The following is a 24,280-nucleotide window of genomic DNA, read 5'->3' as shown; positions in this document are numbered from 1 at the left end:
GCCTGGTCTACAAAGTGAGTTCTAGGACAGCCAGGAACAGAGAAAGCCTGTCTGAAAAAAAAAAAAAAGAAGTGGAAAGGTTGTGTGTGTGTGTGTTGGTAACCAGCCCCATTCACTACAGTGACCTTGAGCAGATATGTTCCTCTTTCACAGTAAAGCCAATTCTGATTCTAAAATTTAGGTTACCCGGTGCTAATATTCCTAAGGAACATATTAAACCTTGGCTGTTGTTTAAGCACAGGTTGAGGAAGAAGGATCATGAGTTCAAGGATAGCCTGGGCTATAGGGTAAGACCCTGTCTCAAAGTGAAACAAGAGATAGGTTGAAAGTTTGAGTTTTAAAAGAAGACGTTGGAAACAAAAAGACTCTCTTTATTGTTATGGGGAGGAATGGTTGCACTAGAGCATCCTGCAGTCTCCTATAAAATTACACTGCGGTGGCCAGAGAGATGGCTTCCTGTAACTCCCAGCTCCAGGGGATCTGACACCTCTGGTCCCCTGCACTCACGAACATTACCCCTGTCACAAATACCTATATTATTCAATCAATGAACAGAAATCACACTGAACGGTGTCTCACATCTATAATGCAGTTACTCAGGGGGCTGTGCTAGGGGCATTACGGGGCTACATAATGGGTTCTAGATTAGCTTGAACTACTGAGTAAGATTCTTTCTAAGGAACCAGAAACAAAAGGCAAATTAAAACTAATCACACTGACATGGCAATGAAAATTGCTTGTGCTTTTCACCATTATATAAAATTTTGGTAGCATGTATATGATATTCACTGTTTTAACTGTATATTCATATTGCAATGTGTGACAATTACAATCATCTTTCCCAAACTTTTTTAATGTTACAAAGCTTAAACTCTGTATCCATTGAACAATTAATTTCTCTCTCACCTCTCCCCTCAGCCCCTGGGAGCTACAGTATCGCTTTTTATCTTTATGCATGTGACTGCTTTGATGGTGGATTTACAGAACAGCTGTGCTCATGTGACGTGAACATGAAATTCGTTACAATGACCCAAGCGTTCATCCGTGTGTAACATATCTCGTAGGATATTGTTTGTAAGGACTCTGTAATAGTTCATGTCTTGCTAATTAATTCTATTGAAGAACTTTTGTGTTGGTTTGATCCGTTTGCTCTCATGAATAGTAAGTACCTTCTGTGATCATGAGGGTGTAAAGTCCAAGAGTCCGTTTTCAGATCCTGTGTTTTATTTCTTACACTGTTTTGAGTTTGCTGGTGCCGTTGTTGTTTGGGCTTTAGCGACTGGGTTGTATTATGTAACCCAGTCTGCTGGGCAGCCCCTTGTCATAGGGCTTGTCACCAAGCCCTAGAGTCATGGTGGTTGGTTCACTGTCATCCAGCAGAAACTGCTAAATCTCGATTGAATGATTAAACATCCAGATCTTATTGTTAAGGGTCACTCATTCAAACAAGGGAAGAATCTTTCATTATGAATTATAGTTGACACAACCTGTGAGATGGAGGAAGGAAGGAAGAGATTATAATGTTCCCAGAATGCACTGGCTGTTGCATAGCTTTGGAGCAGAAGGACACACGTCCTTGGCAGTTCATCAGGAAGGAAGTGAAGAAGGAAACTGGACATTTCCACTCTTTGAAAAGCCACATTGCTATGAGCCTGGATGACTGACTGAGGTCCTGCTCTCGTGCCTAAATGATTTAACAGTGAGAGTGTTCTGAAGGAAACCCCAGCCCTAGAGAGAATGCATTTGTTGTCTCCTAAGAGTGATCCAATGGTAAGGCTTCTCCAGTCTAAGAAGGTGGAAGTGGAAATTTGATAGTGTTACTGGCTATAAGATCACATAGTTCAGAAAGGCAACCATGAAAAGAAGGTCCTTCTTGTAGGCTTAGATTTTTAAAAAACCTACTTTAATAAGGGTCTTTAACTGGCTCAACCTCCCTTGTAGCTCACCACTCACTAGAGTTGGTGGGGAAAGAAAGGTTAATAGGAAATGGGGTCTGTGGACCAATTTAGAAATAGTTCTTTGGGGCTCTTTCAGTCTTCATTGTCAGCCATTAGTGGAGTAGACAGTCACCACTCTAGGATCAGCAACAGCAGTTCAATCCTGAAGAAACCTCAAAGGTCCACCAATTGGCAGGAGTCCGACGAAGCGGCAAGAAGCCACTAGAGTATCTTGAAGTTCTTTGGAGAGTTCCTCCCTATGAAGCCATGATAATCAAAGATTAGCAACACAAGAGGCTCCTCCCATTGTCTGTGGTCATATTTATATCCTTTGTAAACATCACAAATCCTCTCACATGTCTGTTTCAGCAAAACATCTCTCACCTGAGTCTGCTTCAGCAAAATATCCCTTCACCTGTCTGACCCAGCAAAACATCATATGACATAGCGGAGTTTCAGAAGAAACCAGAAATTTCCACTTTACTTTTTAATCTTCAGCTGTGAAACAGTTGAACTTTTTTTTTTTTTTTTTGGTTTTTCGAGACAGGGTTTCTCTTTATAGCCCTGGCTGTCCTGGAACTCACATTGTAGACCAGGCTGGCCTCGAACTCAGAAATCCACCTGCCTCTGCCTCCCGAGTGCTGGGATTAAAGTCATGCGGCACCACCGCCCTGCTAGAGCTGAACTTTTTGATGTCTTCAAGAGGCATGTGTTGGGGAGAAAAAGAAAGAGCTAGTTCATGCAGAAGCCAGTAAATAAAATTGCCATTCTCTGTGATGGTATATACAATTTTCTTCCATGTGCACCAGTGTTGTGCTTCCTTGTGTGTCTGTGTACCATGTGAATGCCTAGTGCCTTTGGAGACCAGAAGAGGGCACTGGATCCACTAGAGGTGGAATTATAGATAGTTGTGAACTGCCTTGTGAGTGCTGGGAATAAAACCCATGTCTTCTGGGAGAGCAGCCACTGCTCTTAACCACTGAGCTACATCTCCAGCCTCTATAATTTTTTTTTAAATTTACTTGATTAGTTTTTTGAGACAGGGTCTTACAATGTAGCACAGGCTAGTCTCTTTTTTTAAAAATTTTTAATATTTTTTATTACATATTTTCCTCAATTACATTTCCAATGCTATCCCAAAAGTCCCCCATAGCGCCCCCCACTTCCCTACCCACCCATTCCCATTCTTTTGGCCCTGGCATTCCCCTATATTGGGGCATATAAAGTTTGCAAGTCCAAAGGGCCTCTCTTTCCAGTGATGGCCGAATAGGCCATCTTTCGATACATATGCAGCTAGAGACAAGAGCTCCGGGGTACTGGTTAGTTCATAATGTCGTTCCAACTATAGGGTTGCAGATCCCTTTAGCTCCTTGGGTACTTTCTCTAGCTTCTCGATTGGGAGCCCTGTGATACATCCAATAGCTGACTGTGAGCATCCACTCCTGTGTTTGCTAGGCCCCTGCATAGTCTCACAAGAGACAGCTATCTTTGGGTCCTTTCAGCTAAATCTTGCTAGTGTATGCAATGGCAGGCTAGTCTCTTTACTTGCAACAATCCTGTCTTATCTTCTGTGTGCTGGGATTAGAGATTTACCATGTTTATGGGGTGTTGGGGATTGAGCCCAGGGCTTTGTACATGGTAGGTAGGCACTATATCGGCTGAGGTAGATCCCTGAGAACTATAATTTTTGATAGTGATGTCAAGGATAATATATTAATATCAGCACTCTAGAGGAAAGATTTGAGTTTCAAATGGGATCAGAGTTTGCCTGCACTATGGGTGTCATCCTGTCCTTGCCCCGTCCTATCAGGCACTTCAAGAAATAAAAAAAGATTTTATTAGCTCATGGGAATACTTTACATATCATTTTGTGCCACCTCAAAGTGCAGAGATTCTGTGCTCCATGGGCTAATTTCTCAAGAAGATTCATGGGAAGAAATCTTTTCTCTTGACTTCCGAAAGGGCACACAGCATCCTTCCTGACACTTTCCCAGCTTCTTATAAATATTTATCTTGGACAGAAGATTGCACTTTACTGGACTTCCTGCTTTGAAATTTAATTATTTTAAATTACTTGAAAAATAATCATTTTTAGTGATTCTTCTCCACACGTGGTGAACCTGTGGAGACCTGAGGATTCTGTCTTTCCACCTCTGTAAGGTTCCAGGGATGAAACTCAGGTCATCAGACTGGCAAACAAAGTGACTTTACCCTCCAAGCCATCCTACCAACCCCTCTTCATTTGATTTTAATTTAAGGCCCAACATAAAAACCTTCACCTAGAGAAAAGAAAAAAAAATCCTGAACATCATTTAAAAATTTAAACGCATTTGCAGCAGGTGACATGCCATTAAATAAAGTACAGGAACAAATGGCAAATGTGTCTTGCTTTCCCTCAGGTTTGTCTTGCTTTTCTGAAAGTGCTTAAAGTCTTGGACCATGATTTGTTCGTGATTTCTCTTGTATATTATTATTGTTATTATCATTATTATTTATTGTTTCCATGTTTATAATTGTCATTTTGACTGTTGGTACTTGAGGTTTTTTTTCCCCCAAAACTTGTAAGCTGTGTAGTTTTGTCCCCCACTTGCTCAGTGTTTCTCTACTGAATCAACTTGGAGATGTATGGTTTCCATAGCTGCAGTTGTTTTATACCTAGTTACATCAACAGACTGGAATGTAATGCCCACTGGAAAATCAGATAGAAATACAAGCAGTTTAATCTGGTGAGTTTCTGTTTAACAAATATATGAGCTTCACTGTAAAACAGAGTTGGGTTCATTTGCTTCCTGACGCTTCTTTTGACCTCTGCAGGGGACCCTTCTTCTTAGCTACAGACACCTAAGTATCTCTCTCCAGTCTAGATCCTGCCTACCTGTCTGTAATTACAGATACAGATCGGGCGCCTTATTCTTAGAATTCCTATCAGCATAGATGGTCAGACCTGCCAGGCAAGTTGGTTTCTTGGTCACCAATCTTTCTGCTTCCTTACATGTCAAATGGGAGGTAGAAGAAAATGCACTTTTTTATAGGACAGGCAACTTGAGATGCTGTAGTATGATTTCTTATAACACTGAGAAAATATAGAAATTAACACAATTGAGTATAAGAATTTCTTAGAATCTCTTTAGAAATACAGTGGTATTTTATTTCTTGGCTTTGCAGTCATGCATTGTATAGTCATACATACATATAATGTTTAAGGGAAAAGCTATTCTTCAAGGGTTTGGTCTCTATTGCTTCCATATCTTCCTTTCTTATTTCTTTTCTCCTCAGCCCTGAAGCCTTTCAGAGGTTTATCATGGATGGCTCTGAATCCATCTATACATATACCTATACCTATACCGATACCGATACCGATACCGATACCTATACCTATACCTATACCTATACCTATACCTATACCTATATCCCCCCCTCTCAATTTCACTAAAGTCACCTTCAATCATATCACATGCTTGCACAGTGTAAACAAATGCCTTATACCACTCTCATTTCATCTGTTTGCATTCATTAGGACTTGCCTGCGGCTCTTCACCTTTTTATAAATGCTCTTTCTGGCCTCAAACAACAATCACAAAATACCTTTCCTATATAATTCTGAATATATATCTACCTAACATAATAGTTACAATTGCCTATTATTTTCAATACCTGTCTTATCCTAATAATCATACTTTCTTTTTGTGCGTGTGTGTTTGTGTGTGCACAGTCTACCAAAGCACATGCATATAGAAGCCATAGAATGACCTTGGGTGCCATTACTTAGGAGCTGTTTTTCTGAGACCTTGAGCTTTCCAGTCAATGTGGTCAATCATCCCCAAGGTCCCAAGCCTGCATCACCATGCTTGGATTTTTTTAATGTGGGTTTTAGGAGTTGAACTCAGGTCCTCATCCTTTCTGCACATGTACTTTACTTGAGCTATCTGTCAAGTCCAAAACCACTGCCTTCTTGAAAATGCTAATGATGCTTGAGTTTGGAATCATGCATAGTACACACTCAGAACAGTGGTTTGAATGAAAACAGCCCCCATAGCCTCAAATGCTTGAGTGCTTGACCACCGGTTAGTGTAACTGTTTGGGAAGGATGAGGAGGTGTGGCTTTATTAGAGGAGGTTGAGCTTTGAGGTTTGTAAACCCCAAGTCAGGCCCAGTGTCTTTCTCTCTGCCTGCTGATCAGTAAATGTCATTATTTGGTCTTTTGTATACTGTTTTCTATAAATTAGGTATGAAACTAATTGCCATTTACTGTTACCAGCCACTGCAAAGTTTCTTTTGTTTAATCATTTACTGGGGCAGAAGTTCTATAAAAGGACCTAAGCCAAAGTAATCACTTACACTGTTAAATTTTCTGTTACTTTTGGTTGACAATATTAGCTCCAAGTGCCTGACAAGGAGGTGTATGAGTATCCATCCATCTTATAGGCTTTGAATGGAGGAAAGTTTTAGATAAAATGTTGCCACCATCATTGGCATTCACAAGACAGTCAATATCCGCACTGGGCTCCTTAGCTGTCAGGCCGCCAGTTAGCAGGAGAGATAAGCCATTTCTCTCTGTCCTTCTGAAGGGCACCAAGGCTTTAGTTACACTGAATACAAAGATATTCTAGAGCTGAGCTGACCTTCTTCATTGTTGGGTGCAGGGCACCTGCAGTGTGGCTGATCCAGATTCAGATGGTGCTGGAAATGAAATACACATTGGATCACAACGTCTTAGTGTGAGAAAGGGTGTTAGATGGCAGTGCACAGTAAAATACTGAGTATGTGCTGAAATAGCGTTTTAGATGTAGTGGGCTAAATAACAAACGAACTTGGAAGCAGCACATATACTAAAATGAGCTTTACTTTTTCTTTTTTCTTTTTAAAGTGTGGCTAGTAGAGATTTTAAAAGTTTATATGTCAGGGTAGGTCTAAGGTGCAGGCTTATAGTTCCTGCTATTTCTTCAGCTGAGGCTGGAGAATCATAGCCTAGGGTATACTGTAAATTCAAGACCAGTCTGAACAACTAGTGAGAAACTATCTCAAAACAAAGACAAACAAACAAACAAACAAACAAACAAACAAAAAAACAGTATAAAAGGGGCTGGAGAGATGGCTCAGCAGTGACTGCTCTTCTGAAGGTCCTGAGTTCAAATCCCAGCAACCACATGGTGGCTCACAACCATCCATAATGAGATCTGATGCCTCTTCTGTGGTGTTTGAAGTCAGCTACAGTGTATTTACGTATATATAAAAAACTGGCCTGGTGTGGGTGGATGGAGAGATGGCTGAGTGGTTGAGAACACTGACCACACTGGCCACTTTTCCAAAGGACCCAGGTACAGTCCCTAGCACCCACATGTCAGCTCACAACTGGCTATAACTTCAATTCTAGGAGTCTGACACCCTCACATAGAAATACAAGCATTCATAACACCAATGCACTAAAAACCAATTAAATAAACAAAACCAAACCCAATCAGGGCTGGGGATTCAGCTTATTGATAAGTGTCCTGGTCTTGACTATCTGATGAGGTCCCATGTTAAATCTCTAACATCTCCAAAAAATGAAAACCAAAACAAAGCCAGAAATTCTATAATGTTACTAATATGACATTTCTCTAGACAGCACAATGTTTGCAATAGGATTTGGGGTCATGTTGTAATTGGCATCAGATGGCTAGAACCCATCTAGCTAATGGCTGACAGGACCCTCATGGATTTAGCATCTAGACTGAAGGAATTGTTTTCTGTTTAACTGATAATATGGGATGTCTAGGGAATATATTCACCATTCATCAGTTTATTCCAGATGGGAACGACGGAGACATCCTGAAGTCTTTCAGGCTTCTGTGGCCATGAAGCCTCTCCCGGTTAGGCCCAAGGCTGCATCTTAGGTGCTTTCCTTTTGTTTATCCGCCTTTCATTGTCGCCTTTCCTGTTGCTGAAAGAAGAGCCTACCTTCCAGCATTCCTAACTCATGGAGTGGTTCACTTCTGCCAGGCACTCAGTAGTAACAGAATTCAGTTACACTCTGGATAAGGCTTTGTACCCAGTCACCATTCCATCCACATTTCGATCTGTCCATCCACCTATCCACCCACCCATCCACCTACTCATCCATCCATCCATCCATCCATCCATCCATCCATCCATCCACCCACCCACCCACCCATTTTCCCACATGTCTACTCATTCATGCACTGAGTCACCCACCCATCCACCTATCCATCCATCCACCTATCCATTCATCCGTCTATCCATCCACCCACCTATTTATCCCGGATAGAGGATTCTGAAGTAAGATATTCCTCTGGAGATATATATCAATGTGATTTTTAAATAGAAAACTCAAGTCCGCCTTCTCTTGCCAGAGATTTAAATGTGATGTGCCTGGTTGGTCTGACAGGGAGGAGAAGTCTCGGCAGTTAGGGAACAGAGAAGTCATCCTCTTATTATTTAATTAGAAAAAATCTTGCAGCTAGAAATTACATATTTTTGCCTATTTAAATTCATGATAAATATTAGTTGACAACTTAAAAATTTGAGAATCCCTTGAGCTTATTGAACATGAGCCTATGACTTAAAGTAATAGACATGTGATATTGTGTGTTTCGTGGCTGAGATCTCCTAATTATATGGTAGGCATTATATAGGGATGTTAAGATAAAAGATGTGAAATGTACACACACACACACACACACACACACACACACGATAAATGTAAAACAAAGATGAAAAATGTTTTATGTACCAGCTATATAGAAAAATAATATTGCTATTTACAAATGGAACAAGATGTTTGCTACTGGCAGTATTGTTCCCTATTTTATTTTATTTTATTTTATTTTATTTTATTTTATGTTTTGGTCAAACACACTTTTAATCCCAGAATTTGGAGGTAGAGGCACGTGGATCTTTGTGTGTTCTAGACCAGCCTGGTCTACAAAATGAGTTCTGGCCAGGGCTGTTACCAAGAGAAACCCTGACTCAGGCAGAAAATACTTTATTAAGATTTTTCAAGACAGGGAAAATATTTGTATATTTTTAGACAGAGCCTCTTTAGGTGGTCCAGTCTGGCCTTAAGCTTACCCTCATCTGCATATTCCTTCCTAGTGATGGAATTACCAGCTTGGATGGCTAGGATGGAGCCTCCAAGCTTTTGTGAGAATTGCAAAATTTTCGAAAAAAAAAGTATTGTGATATTTTATAAATTTATGAAGGATTTAAAGAATTCCTTACAATATGGGGAAACTAATAGGATAAATGAATTGGAATGAGACTGATCTATGATGACTGAGTCTTGTAAGGATATATTTCTGTTGTTGACAAGCAGAACTCATGCAAAGGCTGACAGATCACTGCAGTGTTGTCCAGGTTTAGTTTTTTAAAACTTTCATTTGCAGAGTTTCCATACATCTCAAATTATTTGTAGATGAAAACAGATACTCTGCCTTGAGATTTCCTAGTTAGTAAGAGCAACAGTAACCTGAGGGATCCAATTGTATAGGAATTTTACTTCATGAGTCAATTTAGTCTCTTGATAGTCATTTTAAAAAAGTCAGTGACCCACTGCTCTCTTCCTGAGCAACCTCCTTCCATTCTGTGCTATCACAACTGATTAAAACAAGGCTCCCAGCAATCTGGAGGGAAGCATTTGTAAGCGTGGTGGAGTTGCCCCTCCCACCAGAGTCTTTGTTCCGGTATGTTTGCAACACGTGTACTGTGCTTGATATTTCCCACGTGGCAAACTTTCTCCTTCAGCATCAGAGGCTGCTCCTAGATTCCTAGGGGCACGCTCATTCTAGGTGAGCCCTCTACCTGTGAGTAAGCTGATTCCCTACCCCCAAGACTTGGGGCTTTAAGAATTGATTTCTTTCCAAAAACACACCTCTAGAGAGAGGGTTTAAGGCAGTGTCAGGCCCCTATAAATCTCACACAGTCTTTCAAGATAAGCTTAGGGAGCGCCAGGAAGCAAAACAGGAGAAGGACAGTTTTGTGTTTCTCATTGCCCTGACAGACACCCGACAAACTCTCAGCATTTCAGCAGTCAGTTTGGATCATTCTCCAGGCTACCCTTTCCATAGCAAGGTGTTTTCCTTTTTTTTTTTTTTTTTTTAAAGTATGCTCAGTATTAAAGGGCTCTGCTTGGGGGAGTTCCTTGTCTAGGAAAAGATTCCATGTTACAGATTATTAGATGATACTTACTATTTCTGTGTGATATTTTAAATGCACAGTCTGTGAATGAATGACTTGATTTCATTTAGACAGTACAGGAGACATCAGAGTAGAAGGCACGTCCGTGTCTCATCATGGTGTGTTAAGGGTCACTCACGGGAAGAGCCCAGAGAATGAGGGAATGGGCTGTAGGCTGAGCGTTCTTGTTGCTTCTATAATTATTGTCACGTTCTAGGATGTGTTGAATCTGTGAATGAGGCTTTAATTTATAAAGCAGATCTGAGTTCTAAAGCCTCCAGCCAGACATTCCTTATAGTCCACATTTCTTTTCTGAATGCTCAAATTTTGTGGAGTTCAGGTTAGGGTGAGCTGGTTGACCACTATTAAATTGCTTCAAAATATGTTAGGAGGATGCTGCTTTCCTTTTAATGTTAGTGATTTTTATCAGGGCTTGTCTGTCTGTCTGTCTATATACCGAGGTGTATGTGTGTTATTTATTTTTGTGTGCACATATTTGTGATGTAGAGTTAATGTTCAGTGTCTTCTTCAACCACTATTTTTTCAGAGCTGGGGTCTTTTACTGAATCCAGAATTTACCTAATTCACGTAGACCAGGGTTCTCAACCTCATGTTGTGGTGACCCACCAACCATAACATTATTTTTATTGCTACTTCATGTAGTTTTGCTACTGTTATGAATCATAATGTAAATATCTGCTATGCACTATGGTCTTAGGTCACCTCTGTGAAAGTCATTCGACCCATAGAGGGGTCACAACCTGTTGAGAACCATTAAGTTAGACTGTCTGGCTAGCAAGGCCTTGGGATCCATCCCACCTCTGCTTCCCCAGGACAGGGATTACGGGCATGTGCTACCATGCCTTATTTTTCACACGTGTTCTGAGGATCTGAACTTGGGTCTGTATTCTTTTTTGGCCAGCACTGGACCTACTGACCATCTCCCTTTCCCCTCATGGCAAAGGTCCATTAAAAGATATTTATTTCATTATATATTTTAGCTGGCGAACTGAAGTCATTTTAAACCTCATAGTCTCATTGGTGTTTCCTGTTTTACAGATTACAGCAATAAAATTTTAGACCAGGCAGCATCGCTGGTCCTTGGATTTGTATGAGCATGTCAGGAGTATTTAAGAAGAGCAAAATATTTAGAAGAATTTGGAAATGCAGCCTTAAGGGGTTTAACACATTTTTCTTCTCCTAATTCAACCCCGTGCTTTTTTCCCTAATGGAGAGAGGTCATTGATGATAAGATTTGCTAAGACAGCAAAGGCTCTTAGAAGGGAATTCTAAAATTCCTGTCTAATGAAGACATTGCTTTCAGTTTGGGACCCTGAAAGAATACACATTGAGGAGGTATATCAGCTGCATTGTTCTTACTATTTCAGTCTGTATGTGATCAGCTTAATAAGATGAGGGGTTATATTGTGTGTTTCTAAATTTTTTTGGGGGGGGGGTCAGGAATTAAACCAATCAATTGGTCTGTTTGATGAGAATTGTAATAGAAACCGTTCAAATCTTTTTCTAAGCATTATTTTATTTTTTTATTTTGTGTGTGTGTATGTGTGTGTGTGTTTATGTGTGTGTGTGTCTGCGTGTACATCTCTCTTTCTCTTTCTCTCTCTCTCTGTGTATGTGTGTGTGTATGTGTGCGTGTGTGTGTATGCCATGTGAATGCAGGTGCCTATGAAGGCCAGAGAGGGTGTTGGATGCTTTGAAGCTAGAGTCACAGGTGGCTTTGAGCTGCCCAATGTGGGTGCTGGGAACTGAACCTAGGTATTCTAGAAGAACAGAAAGTACTCTTAATTGCTGAGCCATCTCTCCAGTTCCCTATTTTTCCTAATATTTGCATTTCTTTATTTTGTGAATATGTGTGTGCGCACATGTGCCATGGTGTGTATACAGGGATCAGAAGATGATTTTCTGGACTCTTGTTTTCTCCTTTCACCATGTAGTAGTTCCAAGGAATCAGAGCAGACGACCATGCTGGGCAGTGAATATCTTCACCTGTTGAGGCATCTTCCCAGACTTAGCCTGAGACTATTGAAGTTCTTTGATCTTTTTCTGTGGAACTGGAGTTGATCCTGGATCCTGAGGCACGCTAGGCCATCACTCTACTGTGGGCTACAACCCCAGTGAGGCTCTTCAAGCTCTGTGTCATTTTATAGGAAGTTGAAGGGTAAATGATAACAGCATGACAGATTTCCAGTTGTTTCTGAGTTACCAATGAGGAGTTTGGGCCAGGATTATTTAGTACACTGTGACATGGAGAGCAGTTACTCTACTAACAATGGCTTCTCATTCTTTTTTTCCTTAAAAAGTATTTTATTTTTAATTGTGTGTGTGTGAGTGCATGTGTGTGTACAGGAATAAAAGTGTTCAAGGACGCCCAAAGCCCCTGGCCCCTTGACTTGGAGGCAGTTTTGACCTGTCCAGCCCAGGTGCTAGGAGCACATCTTGTGTTCCTTGGGAGCTCCCTTCCTGTCTGTTCACATTTTTTATATTTTCCATGACTGAAAAGCCTTTCATTTACTGAAAATTTGTAGAGCATGGGGTTGGAGAGGAGAGGAGGGGAGAATGGGCAAAGGAGTGGGCAGGCTATAGATGCATTGAATACAAATCTTTCAAGTTGTTTAGGGGAAATAAATACAAAAGATATCTGTACACTTTGGAATATTTCTGAATGGCTGGATGTTATCTTTGATGGTCAAACACTCCATTTCATATTGGGCACTGAGATACAGATAGGTGTTGATTTGACTAAAAAGTTCTAGGCTATGTTAGAGGAAACACCGCTTTGTTCTTATAAACATCTCTTTATGTTGGAGTTTATTTTTAAATTTTATGTTATTCTACAGCATATGGTATAGAAAGGTAAATTGGTAGTTACTCCTTTCTTTGGTCAACCTACAGAGAGAAATCTGTACACCATTAGATACTTTAATTACTCTCCAGCACCTCACCCTTCTGGGGATTGGAGCCAGCGCTTTGGGTGCGTGCACATTCACTACTGCTGGGCTATATCATGAGACTTAATATGTTCATGAATGTTGAAACTTTTGAAATATGTTTAAAAATAAAATATTGTTATATTTCTGTGAATATTTTCCATTTTTCTTATTTGTATTGTCAAGGATTTTGTTTTGTTTTGTTTGTTATTGTTTTTATGAGTCAGGATTTATCTTGGCTGTCCTGGAATTCTCTCTGTAGAGATATCCTTGACTCAGAGACTCACCTGCCTTTGCTTCCTGAGTGCTGGGATTAAGGATGCATGCCACCACTGTTTAGCGTTAAAGAACTCTTAAGTTGTCTGAACATTATGAAAGTAAGAGAATATTTATTTGTGAACTTTCTATTTCTTATTCATAACATTAAAGGATGGTGGATACAACATAATTTATAAAAGTAAACCTCCTTTAGAGTCATGGAACATATTATTATGTTAAGTGTTCCAAACACAGATGTTTAAAATTAAATTCCTTTCAGCCAGGCTGGTGTAGTGACTGTTTATAGGTAGATGTACCTAGTATAGCCTTGCATGCTGGCTGTATTGTCAGCTCTGTCCTTCTGAAGTTTGATGGTAAAGGCTGGGACATTCTGTGTATGTAAGCAAGTCTCCTTGATTAATGACTTTGTAGCATCGATCAGATAATGTATAAAGCTGGAATAGGGGCGGATGACTTTCTTCACTGTCCTTTCTGAGATGCAGGTCACCTTTCAGCACCATTAACATCAAGAATCTTCTTAGTGTCCTTTTATACTGTCATCCCCTTTTAGCCTTAGGGTTGCTCTCCAATTTCCTTTATGGATCTGCAAACTCTCTTTCTAGAACTGTTATATTTATCACAGGGATGGCCTTTCAGTTACAAATTTTCCTTCTGTCTTAGTTACTTTTCTATTGGCTGTGGCAAAACATTGTGACCAAAGCAACTTATAAAAGAAGACATTAATTTGGAACTTAGTTCTAGATGGTTAAGAATCCATGACCATCATGGTTGGTACCATGGTGGCAAATAGGCAGGCATGGTGCTGGAATACCTTACATACCCATCTACTGACTGGAAGCAGAGAGAGCTACCTGAGTGTTGCAGGATTTTCCATGTCCAATTACATTAGGGCAGCAGGAGGTCTGTGATTGGACAGAGAAAAGGGAGGCAGAGCTAAGAGTTGCAGGGACAGAGAGTGTAGAGAGTGATAAGGAGAAAGAAAAATGGAGGCAGATATGAACCAGTGTAGCTTTAACCAACCACAAATAGTTAGGATATCTGAAAGTTAGAATAATTGGAATAAAGCTTTTTTCATTATCAATTGGTTCTGAAATTATTGTACTAGCATCTTGTTAATTGAGAATTTATTGACACATAAATCTGATTGGTTAATTATAAGCTTTAAGAGTTTCTATTCTACCAGGTAAATGGGTTTTGTGTTAGCTGACTGTGGGGTGGGTGGTTGTTGCATGGCAATGAGAGGAACTTGGGAACTCCAGCCCCCACCAGAGAATTGGCAGGTAGAGACAGAGCCAGCAGGGCCAAGAGTTACCAGCTCATGTGCAGGAACGTGCTGGTACCTTTTAAACATATTTCTCGCAACACTTGAGAATGGCATGAGCTTTTGAAACCAAAAGACTGCCCCCTAGTAACATTCCTCCAGCAAAGCTACACCTCTGAGTCCTTCTCAAACAGTTCCACTAACTGTAGACCAAGTATTCAAACATATGACCCTAGGGGGCCATTTTCATTCAAATCTGCACACTTTCCATAAGCTATTAGAACAGAATTTATCACAAACTTGATGTTTTAGCCAATCATCAACAATGGAGTAACTAAGATAAAGTTAAAGAACAAAAACAACTTGAGAGGAAAGATTTATTTGGCTTACATATTCTGAGTCATAGTCTATTTAGCAAAGCCAAGGCAGGAACTCAAGGTAGGAACCTATGCTACTTATTGGCTTGTTCAGTTTGCTTTCTTATATATTCCATAACTACCTCCCTGGTGTGGTCCTATCTACAATGGGCCAGGCCTTCTCACGTTGATTATTAAGAAAATGTCCTATAGACTTGCCTATAGGTTAATCTGGTGGAGGCATTTTCTCAATTGAGGTTTCTCTTCCCAGATAACTGTATCTTGTGTCAAATTGACAAAAAAGATCAACCAGGACAGATAGTTGACTTATAGAAGAAAAAGTTTATGTTGGCTTATAGATCTGAAGATCAGAGTTGATGACTGAATAGACCTTTAGTTTCTGTACCATGTGGCAATAGTCAGGAATAGGTGGCAGAAAAAATGGGTGGAGAGCCAAGGGAGGAAGAAGAGAAAGTAGGAGGACCTCTTATCCCCTTCAAAGACATTCCGCCAGTGACTTAAGTACTTCAACAAGGTTCCCCTATTGAGATTTCCACCTTTCCCAATGCATCCAAAGGGGAAGAAAGCCTTTTAATACATGGTCCTTTGAAGGGGACCTTCTTTTCCAAACTATAATACTAGATGCCGTCTTATTTATTAGTGAGATGTTCCTCATTACCAAATACAGGCAGTCCCTTTGCGGTGTGTGCATGGCTGGCAGAACACACAGGTCTCTTCCTGTGATGATGTTGCCTAGAAGTGTGCTGTAGTAGGTGAGGCACTTAGATGGACCCACAGCTTTATGGACTATTCTGAATATAGACTGCTTTCAGAACTACTCACAGGTAGTTAACATACTACTTTGTAGGTGTTCAACCAACAATGACTTTTGTTAGTTTTAGTAGAAAAGTGGAGAGTGCTTGAATCATATAATGGGAAATGATAAAACTGGACTGTTGTTTTCCTGTTTGTTCATAGTTATGCCATCATTTTGACAACCAAAAACTAAATACCAGGTACCTTATTTGATTTTCTACTGCTTTGATAAAGCACTGTGACCAAGGCAACCTATAAAAGGAAGCATTTGATTTGAGGCTCATAGTATTGGAAGGTTAGAGTCCATGGTCCTCATGATAGGGCACATGGGTCAGACAGCAGGTATGATTGCTAGAAGAGTAGCTGAGAGCTTATATCTGACCCACAAGCTCAAGGTAGAGAGAACGCTAACTGTGGGTGGTATAGGCTTTGAAACCTTAAATCCCACCCCCAGTTACACACCTCCTCTAACAAGGCCACACCTCCTAATCCTTCCCAAACACTTCCACCAACTAGAGACCAAGTGTTCAAACACAGGAGCCTGTGGGAGCCATTCTTATTCAAACCACCACAGCAAGTCTTTGCCGAAAAGTTTTACTTGTCAGCATAGCATCTTACAATATAGTTAATATTTATTTCCATCTTGCAGATGAGGACTTTGGGGGTGGATGACTCTTCTGGTTCTTAACTCAGAATCACATGAGAAGTGGATCAGAATGTGATCTATTTGGCCCTAATACACATTGCTTTTGCAGTTGGTGCTATTGTACCATGTAGTCCCCTTATATACTTCATTTACTTGGCTCATTTTCAAGCAATTTGAAGTTCTCTAGATGTTTGATGCTAGTGCCTTGCCCAATGGATTTGTAATTGAGCCGGAGTTGATAATGTTTTAAATTCTTCTGGTTTATATGCTCATTAAAATGTTTGTTTAGGAGGGCTGGAGTGGCTAAGAACACATACTGTTCTTGAAGAATGGCTGGAGTTCAGTTTCTAGCACCTGCATGGTGGCTGTACCCTCTTGTAACTTCAGCTTCAGAGGATCCGATGCCCTCTTCTGGACTCCGTGGGTGTTTGCACTCATATGCATATACCCACACATAGACACATATAGACACATGATTAAACATGGTAAATTAAATATTAAACTGTACTTAAAGTTTAAAGCCACTGTGACTCTGTTGCTCCCCCCCCCCCCATTTTGTCAAGAAAATATGTTGGATAACTGAATAGAAATCTTATATCCCCCCCCCCTTTTTTTTTCTAGTCGGGGTAGGACTTGTGTGAAGAAGGAGTTGTTATGGAGTCTTAAGTTTCTATTGAGTAACTTTTTGGTGGGATGTGTTGGTCTAGCTTCATTTCCGGAAAGGATCTTTTTGACCCGGAAAGGGTCCATTGTCATGGGGATTCAGGCAGGAGCCTTAAGCACTTGCACATGTCCACAGTCAAGAGCAAAGGGAGAATTCGTGCACAAATCCCTACTGTTCAGCTTGCTGTCTCCAGTTTCCTATAGTCTAGGATTCTAAGTGGGATGCTGCCATTCCCCTGAGGAGCAGGTCTTCCTATATCAACTAGCACAATCAAGACAGTTCATCACACACATTCCCATAAGCCTGCTGGTTCTATAGACTCCCTAATGCACACGTACTTCCCAGATGATCCTAGATTCTGTCACACTGAAAATTAAAACTATCACACATATTTATCATGCTTGATAGTATACTTAAAATGTAATTGAAAGTGTTACATGTAAGGTAAGGTCTATATTGTAGCACACAAATGTGGATTTCATACCAGGACTCTTGGGTGAGGTGACTGAGTCTCACTTTACTGTAGAAGTTGGTGGTCGCCATCAGTGGGTTCATTAATAGCTATGTGTCCCTTGCCTCATGCTGTGTAGATGTCAATCTCACGCTGCCAAGGGACGAGATGGTTGTATTTATTACACTCACCATCAGTACAAACATTCATCCTGTTCTTGTCTTTTCTTTCTCTCCCACAGATGAACACAATGATGTACAGAAGAAAACCTTTACCAAATGGATAAACGCTCGATTTTCCAAGGTATCCAAGATGATGGTGGATTTTACTATGTGGTCAGTGCCCCCTTCTGACTTTAGCATAGCTAAAAAAGATGACCAGTTCCTTTAGCATGGTTAACCATGAAAACTCAGGCATCCTTTCTGCCCTGTGCAACAGTGATAGGCTTTTCCTCCTGTGAGTATGGCTAATAGCATTATCCATCCTCTCTCTCCTTCACCTGTCTGCTCTTTATCAGCATCTGCAACCAGTGGAACATAATCATTGCTATGCTCAGAATTGGGGGAAGGGGAGGTGTGGAGTATGGTAAAATGAGAGGTTTCACATTGGCTTTAAATGTGAAATAGTTATAGAAGGTAGGAATTCCCCCTCCCCCCTCTCCAAGTCTTACATGGGAACAGCCTTTGGGTTGAGTGACTCTAAGATAGGAACTTGAAGAAGAAAGGTTTCTTCGGTTATCTTTAAACTTCTCTGGAAGGTCCTTTTAAAGAGATTGGCTTATTTTATTTTAGATGTATTGCCTACTTGTATGTATGTGCACAGTTTTCATGAAGGCAACCTCAGAGGTCAGAGGAGGGCATCAGGTCCCCTAGAATTGGAGTTATAGATGGTTGTGAGCCATAACCTGGGTGCTTCAACTGAACTGGGCCCTCTGCTAGAGCAGCCAGTGCTCTTGTGTGGGTAGTAATCTTTCCAGTCTCTTGGATGCTCTTTTAGTTGAAAGTGTTCTGTATTTGCAAATTGTAAAGTCAGGGCCACCGACACTGGTGTTTCTTTGAGGGAAGGAGAGGCTGATTTAAGGTGACTTTAAATAGGGATACATTTCAAAGTTGCCCCATGTCTCACAGGTCAGGTACAATGGCACATGATACTTGGGAGGCTGCATCAGGAGGATCACTTGGCCCAGGCGTTTGAGGTCGGCCTGGACAGTATAAGGATACCCCATCTCCTAAGCAAAACCAAAGTGCATATCTCCAGACTCAGAGTTTATTACTTGACTGCGGTGTTTCTTAGGTTTTACAGCGTTTTGTTGAAGGTTGTTTTATCTTGCCCTTGAGAGTAGAAGGGGTGTGAAAATGGACAGATAGAGTAGTGAGGGTTGCAGGATTGTGGGTTAGGGAGCTGACTTAGTGTGCAAAGACACTTTCTGCCAATCCTCTCATCTTGAGTTCAATCCCTGGGACTCACGCAGTCGAGGGAGTGAACCAATGTCACCAAGTTCTCTTCTGACCTCTATGAATTCATTTCCCTCTCTTCCCCTTGCATATTGCATACCCACTTATACATACACATCTGTCAATAAATTAATAAGTAAGTGAATGCAATAGAATGAGTCACTAAGCGGTATGTGTGTACCTCTGTATGTGATCGTCTGCAAAACTGTGCGGAATCACGTCGTTGTTTCATATGTTATATATAAAAAGAATTCAGAGAGTGATGGAAGAACAGAAGTGCTTCATGACTGATGGCTTCAGGTGCCAGATTGTCTTACAGCATTGCTAGGTATGTTTGGTAAGTTTTAAATGGTTTGATTCTGTAGTGGCAAGGAGCCCATGACATGGACTTGACAGTATTCATAGTTCCGTCTCTGCATGTGTCACATTCTCAGCAAGGTTTAGTGACTGAGTGTGGCCAGAGTTGTTCCCTCCCTGCAATCTCCTGAGAGCTCATGTGAGTGGGATTATCCAGCCTGGTTATTACTGGGGTCATTGCCATTTTCTATGCTAGAACTAGTGAAGATGCGTGGTTTTCAGCAGTTTCACACACTAATTAGGGAAAGGAGTGCCCTAGTTTTAACATTTAAAGGTCATTTTCAGAGACTTGGGACACCTTGAATGAGGCAACCTTTAAAACTGGGTGAATTCTTTTTGCCTTACTGTTGAGAATGGTGAGCAGAAAACAGATGAATGAAAGAAGGAAGAGGGTATGGAATAATAGAAATAGCTGAGAAAGAATAAAGGAAGAAAAAATCACTATGGTGATAGTCTTGGCAGTTTCAGGGACCCAAGTAACACAGATTCTACGAGGACCACCCCTGGTTATTTAATGAAGTTGATATTTACATATGTGTATTCATAGAAAGGTGAAGAAGTCTCTTTAACTCATAGAACTGTGTTGTTCTTTTGTAGCATCACAGTGGGTTGTAATTCCATTTCTTTGTCCTCGGATGTTCAGAGTTCCTGCTGGGAGAGTCAGTTACTGGACTGAGCCTAGAGGGCTGGTTTTGGGCTCCCACAGAGACTGTGAAGTCTTGATTTGTTTAGAGAAAAGATCAAAGGAGGGATGGCCTTGAAAACTTACTTTGTCAGACTGTTTCCAACAGGAAGTCATTTATCTAAGATATGATGAGGATGTGACTGGAAGGAAGGGAATTCCATCCATGTTCAACAGACTTCATCCACGTTCTGTTTTCCTTCCTTCTGCTGACTTTAGTCTACCAGTGGGTAGGAGAGGGCACAGTGCATTTGTGGGCTTTGGGATTCCTATGCAGTTTAATACTCATTGGGATTGAAAAGCTTGCATTTCCATTTTTGTGTAGTCTCATTAAGCAATCCTGAAGCTAGTCTGTCTGACTTTCCATCCATCCATCCATCCATCCATCCATCCATCCATCCATCCATCCCTCATTTTAATCTATCATCCATCATTTTAATCTATCTACCTACCTACCTACCTACCTACCTACCTACCTACCTACCTAATCTATCCACCTATATACAACCTACCTGTCTATATCTCCTATATACACACAGATTGTTAAAAGAGAATAAACTTATTATTTTTCTTGTTTATCTAGGCCCTTTTGCATACATTTGGATGAACTCTGAAACATATTTATTTTGTGTGTCTGTTGGCTCTCTTCACTATGGGACCTCCACATAGACGCCAATGGTATCTTCTGCCTTTTAGGAATTTGTTTTAAAACCGATATATTGTTTGATATTTCATTTCAGGCTACCCCCCATCTAGAGTGTCTATGAGACACCATCTTGTTAATTCTACACTTGATCTTAGCCAAAAGGCCGAGAAGCGATCATCTTGTTAATTCTAATGCCTGCATGCATCCAGTATTCATTTACTCATTGTATTCGCTGATCAATATCTTCCGTTTCTAAGTTACTATTATGTATATTAGAAAAACTTCTTAAAGTTCTAAAAATGGGAAAAAATATTAGTGGGTACCTTGTTTGGCTCAGTCCTCTGAATTAACTCTACCTTCCATTACTTAGTACTTTAATTATTTCTTCTTCTTCTTCTTCTTCTTCTTCTTCTTCTTCTTCTTCTTCTTCTTCTTCTTCTTCTTCTTCTTCCTCCTCCTCCTCTTCCTCCTCCTCCTCCTCCTCCTCTTTCTCCTCCTCCTCCTCTTCCTCCTCTTCTTCCTTCTTCCTTCCTTCCTTCCTTCTTTCTTTCATCTTCTTTCTCTCCTTTCCCTATTATTATTATTATCATCATCATCATCATCACTATAATTACTATTGCTTATTATTTGGGGATGGGCACTCCTGTATCTCAGGCTGGCCTCAAACTTGCTTTGTAGCTAAGGATGGCCTTGAACTTCAGCACATATGCAATCAGACCTCATTTGTGAGATGCTGTGGTTTGGATTGGACCTAAATCTTCATGCATGGTAGGCAAGCACCCTGTCAACCTAGCTCCATTCTCAGCCCTACATTTTGTTATTTGAAAGTACATTACAGCTTGATACAAAGTAGATGATGAAAATTATCTCATCTATAGATAAATCTGTGTTATTTGGGTCTCTGAAACTTCAAAGACTATCACCATAGAGATTTTTCTTCCTTTATTCTTTCTCAGCTATTTCTATTATCCCATACCCTCTTCTTTCTTTCATTCATCTGTCTTTTGCACTCCATTCTCAACAGTGGGGCAAAAGGAATTCACCAAGTTTGTAAAGGTTAGCTGAAAAGGAATTCATTATTGCCATAGAGCAATTTATGCATTTTCGCACTACATTTGATTCCCTTTTCTGCCTGTAGATGCGTAGCTCTTTGAATTCTCCTTTGAAGTGATTGTGGTACTGTATGTGTTCCTCCAGTGAACAATATGTTAGTAAAGACTTCAGACCAGGCTAGTGCTACATTTGCCTGGGAGTTATCATTCCATCTTTTTGGGACCTTGTCTTTGAACATGTGGAGCACTATGACCAGCTATGGGCTCTTTCCCCTTTCCTCTCTTCCTTCCCAGCTTTGATGAAGTAGCTGGTGTGGCCTCAGAGGCCTGGTTGCCTCCTTTTCTTTTAGAGGGTGTTTAATGTTCTGCTCATTGTTAACTGCTTTTCTTTTGAAAATTAGAATTGTGTGTACTTAAGATGTATAGTGAGAGTTTGATCTCTGTTGACTTTCAGGCCCTTGGCCTGATTTGCTCCTAATTTCTTTGTTTCTGCTGCCACCTTCTCACCATTCTCCAGCCACATTGCCTGTGCTTTCAACCGGGCAGCTTTCTTTTCTTTTTTCTTTTTTCTTTTTCTTTTTTTTCCGAGACAGGGTTTCAGGGTTTCTCTGTATAGCCCTGGCTGTCCTGGAACTCACTCTGTAGACCAGGCTGGCCTCGAAGATATGTTTATATATTAAAAGATTATCCTTTAAAGTAGCTATAATTCAAATCATTATGAATGTTCACTTCCAGAGTGTACTGGCTGGCTTGGTGTGTACAAGCTGGAGTTATCATAGAGAAAGGAGCCTCCCTTGAGAAATTACTTCCATGAGATCCAGCTGTAAGGCATTTTCTCAATTAGTGATCAAGGGGGGAGGGCCCAGCCCATTGTGGGTGGTGCCATCCCTGGGCTGGTAGTCCTGTGTTCTATAAGAAAGCAAGCTGAGCAAGCCAGGGGAAGCAAGCCAGTAAGGAACATCCCTCCAATGGCCTCTGCATCAGCTCCTGCCTCCAAGTTCCTGCCCTGTGTGAGTTCCAGTCCTGACTTCTTTTGGTGATGAATAGCAGTGTGGAAGTGTAAAATGAATAAACCCTTTCCTTCCCAACTTGCTTCGTTTTTTTTTTTTTTTTTTTTTTTTTTAGATTTATTTATTGATTATATGTAAGTACGCTGTAGCTGTCTTCAGACACTCCAGAAGAGGGAGTCAGATCTCGTTACGGATGGTTGTGAGCCACCATGTGGTTGCTGGGATTTGAACTCCAGACCTTTGGGAGAACAGTCGGGTGCTCTTACCCACTGAGCCATCTCACCAGCCCCCTCCCAACTTGCTTCTTGGTCATGATTTTTGTGCAGGAATAGAAACCCTGACTAAGACAGTTTACTAAAGAAATGAGTGACAGTAACACAGACATTTTTTAAATATGTCTAAAACTATATGTTCAGAAAACAGCTAGAGACAGTTTTATTGGAAAGAGATACATAATAATATATTAATTTTATAATATATAAAATAATAAAGATATATAAATACAAAATATAATAATGTTTTGAGTACAAAATACCTAGTGTTATTTCATGAAAATAGATACAATAGGTTGAGATTCTTACTGTTTTTACTAAAAATGAAGAGAGTAGGCTGGAGACATGTCTTAGCACTTAAGAGCCCTTGCTGCTCTTCCAGGGGCCTTAGGCACAATGTGGGTACGGGAATTGAACTCAAGACCTCTGGAAGAGCAGCCAGTGCTAAGCTCTCTCTCCATCCTTCAGTAGAATTCTTCATCCTGACCCTCAACTACTTAATTCACAGGGAATGAAATTGACTTAAAGCTCCATGATTTTTTAGTTGTCTCCTTAATTAAGGATGAAGGGCTTGATCATATTGAATGATATGGATCTAAAACTATCTTTTCCTAGTAAGTATATGTGGCTATACAGAAGCTAAAAACAATTCCCTCACTGGAGGGAATATACTTAAGTGTGTTTCATGTTGGTGTATCTTCCCTAGCAGATGTCTGCCTATTATCCATGTACATAGCTGGAAGTACTTGTTAATTTGCCCGAGTCCACAATGTTTCAGAGCCCTGGGGTCCTGAAAGGCAGTCCACACTGCAGCCAGTCATGGTCTGATGTTTTATAGAGGTGAAGAGCAAAGGAGAAACTGGCTGCATAAAGGGTTAAGAAACACTTGCTCCTGGGTGTGCTGCTCATTTATTTATGGCCTCAGGCAAACCAGGAGGCAGTTTTAAGAGGAACTGTGTTTTATGTTTTTATCCATTAAACACCCCTGGTCATCGTTGCCTTGTAGTGCCCAGGAGTATAGCTGTGCAAGAATGTTAACGAAAACCCATGAGGTACCACTAATTTGTGAATTCCCTGCTCTCTGCTACACATTTCCAAATAGAAATAAGCCCTCTTGAGACTGTTGCATGGTGTGTAAAACACAGAGTTTTGGACTTTCTAGCTGTTGGAGTCTGATTTGCATGTGGCTCTCCCAGGGGAGACAGCAGAGCTGTTGGGCAATGTGTCCTGACTTGGAGCCTGTGCTTTCTTTGGCTCACTTTCAGAGCTGCTCA

The 24,280-nt window shown here is 40.6% G+C and overlaps 1 protein-coding gene across 9 annotated transcripts in view; it reads left to right on the top strand.

Annotated features, from left to right (window-relative positions):
* Positions 1–24,280, top strand: part of Utrn (utrophin) — a 489,906-nt gene that overhangs the window by 87,252 nt on the left and 378,374 nt on the right. For all 9 annotated transcript variants that reach the window (XM_085842639.1, XM_085842635.1, XM_085842637.1 and 6 more), the window contains one exon: positions 17,775–17,836. In XM_085842639.1, the coding sequence (XP_085698765.1) occupies positions 17,775–17,836 (62 nt within the window). The remainder of the gene's footprint in view (positions 1–17,774; positions 17,837–24,280) is intronic.

Source organism: Mus caroli, unplaced genomic scaffold (genome assembly GCF_978045245.1).
Source record: "Mus caroli unplaced genomic scaffold, Mus_caroli_1 scaffold_9, whole genome shotgun sequence".
NCBI lineage: Eukaryota > Metazoa > Chordata > Mammalia > Rodentia > Muridae > Mus > Mus caroli.
The sequence above is the reverse complement of the archived record's forward strand: the minus strand, read 5'-3'. Positions and strand labels throughout refer to the sequence as shown.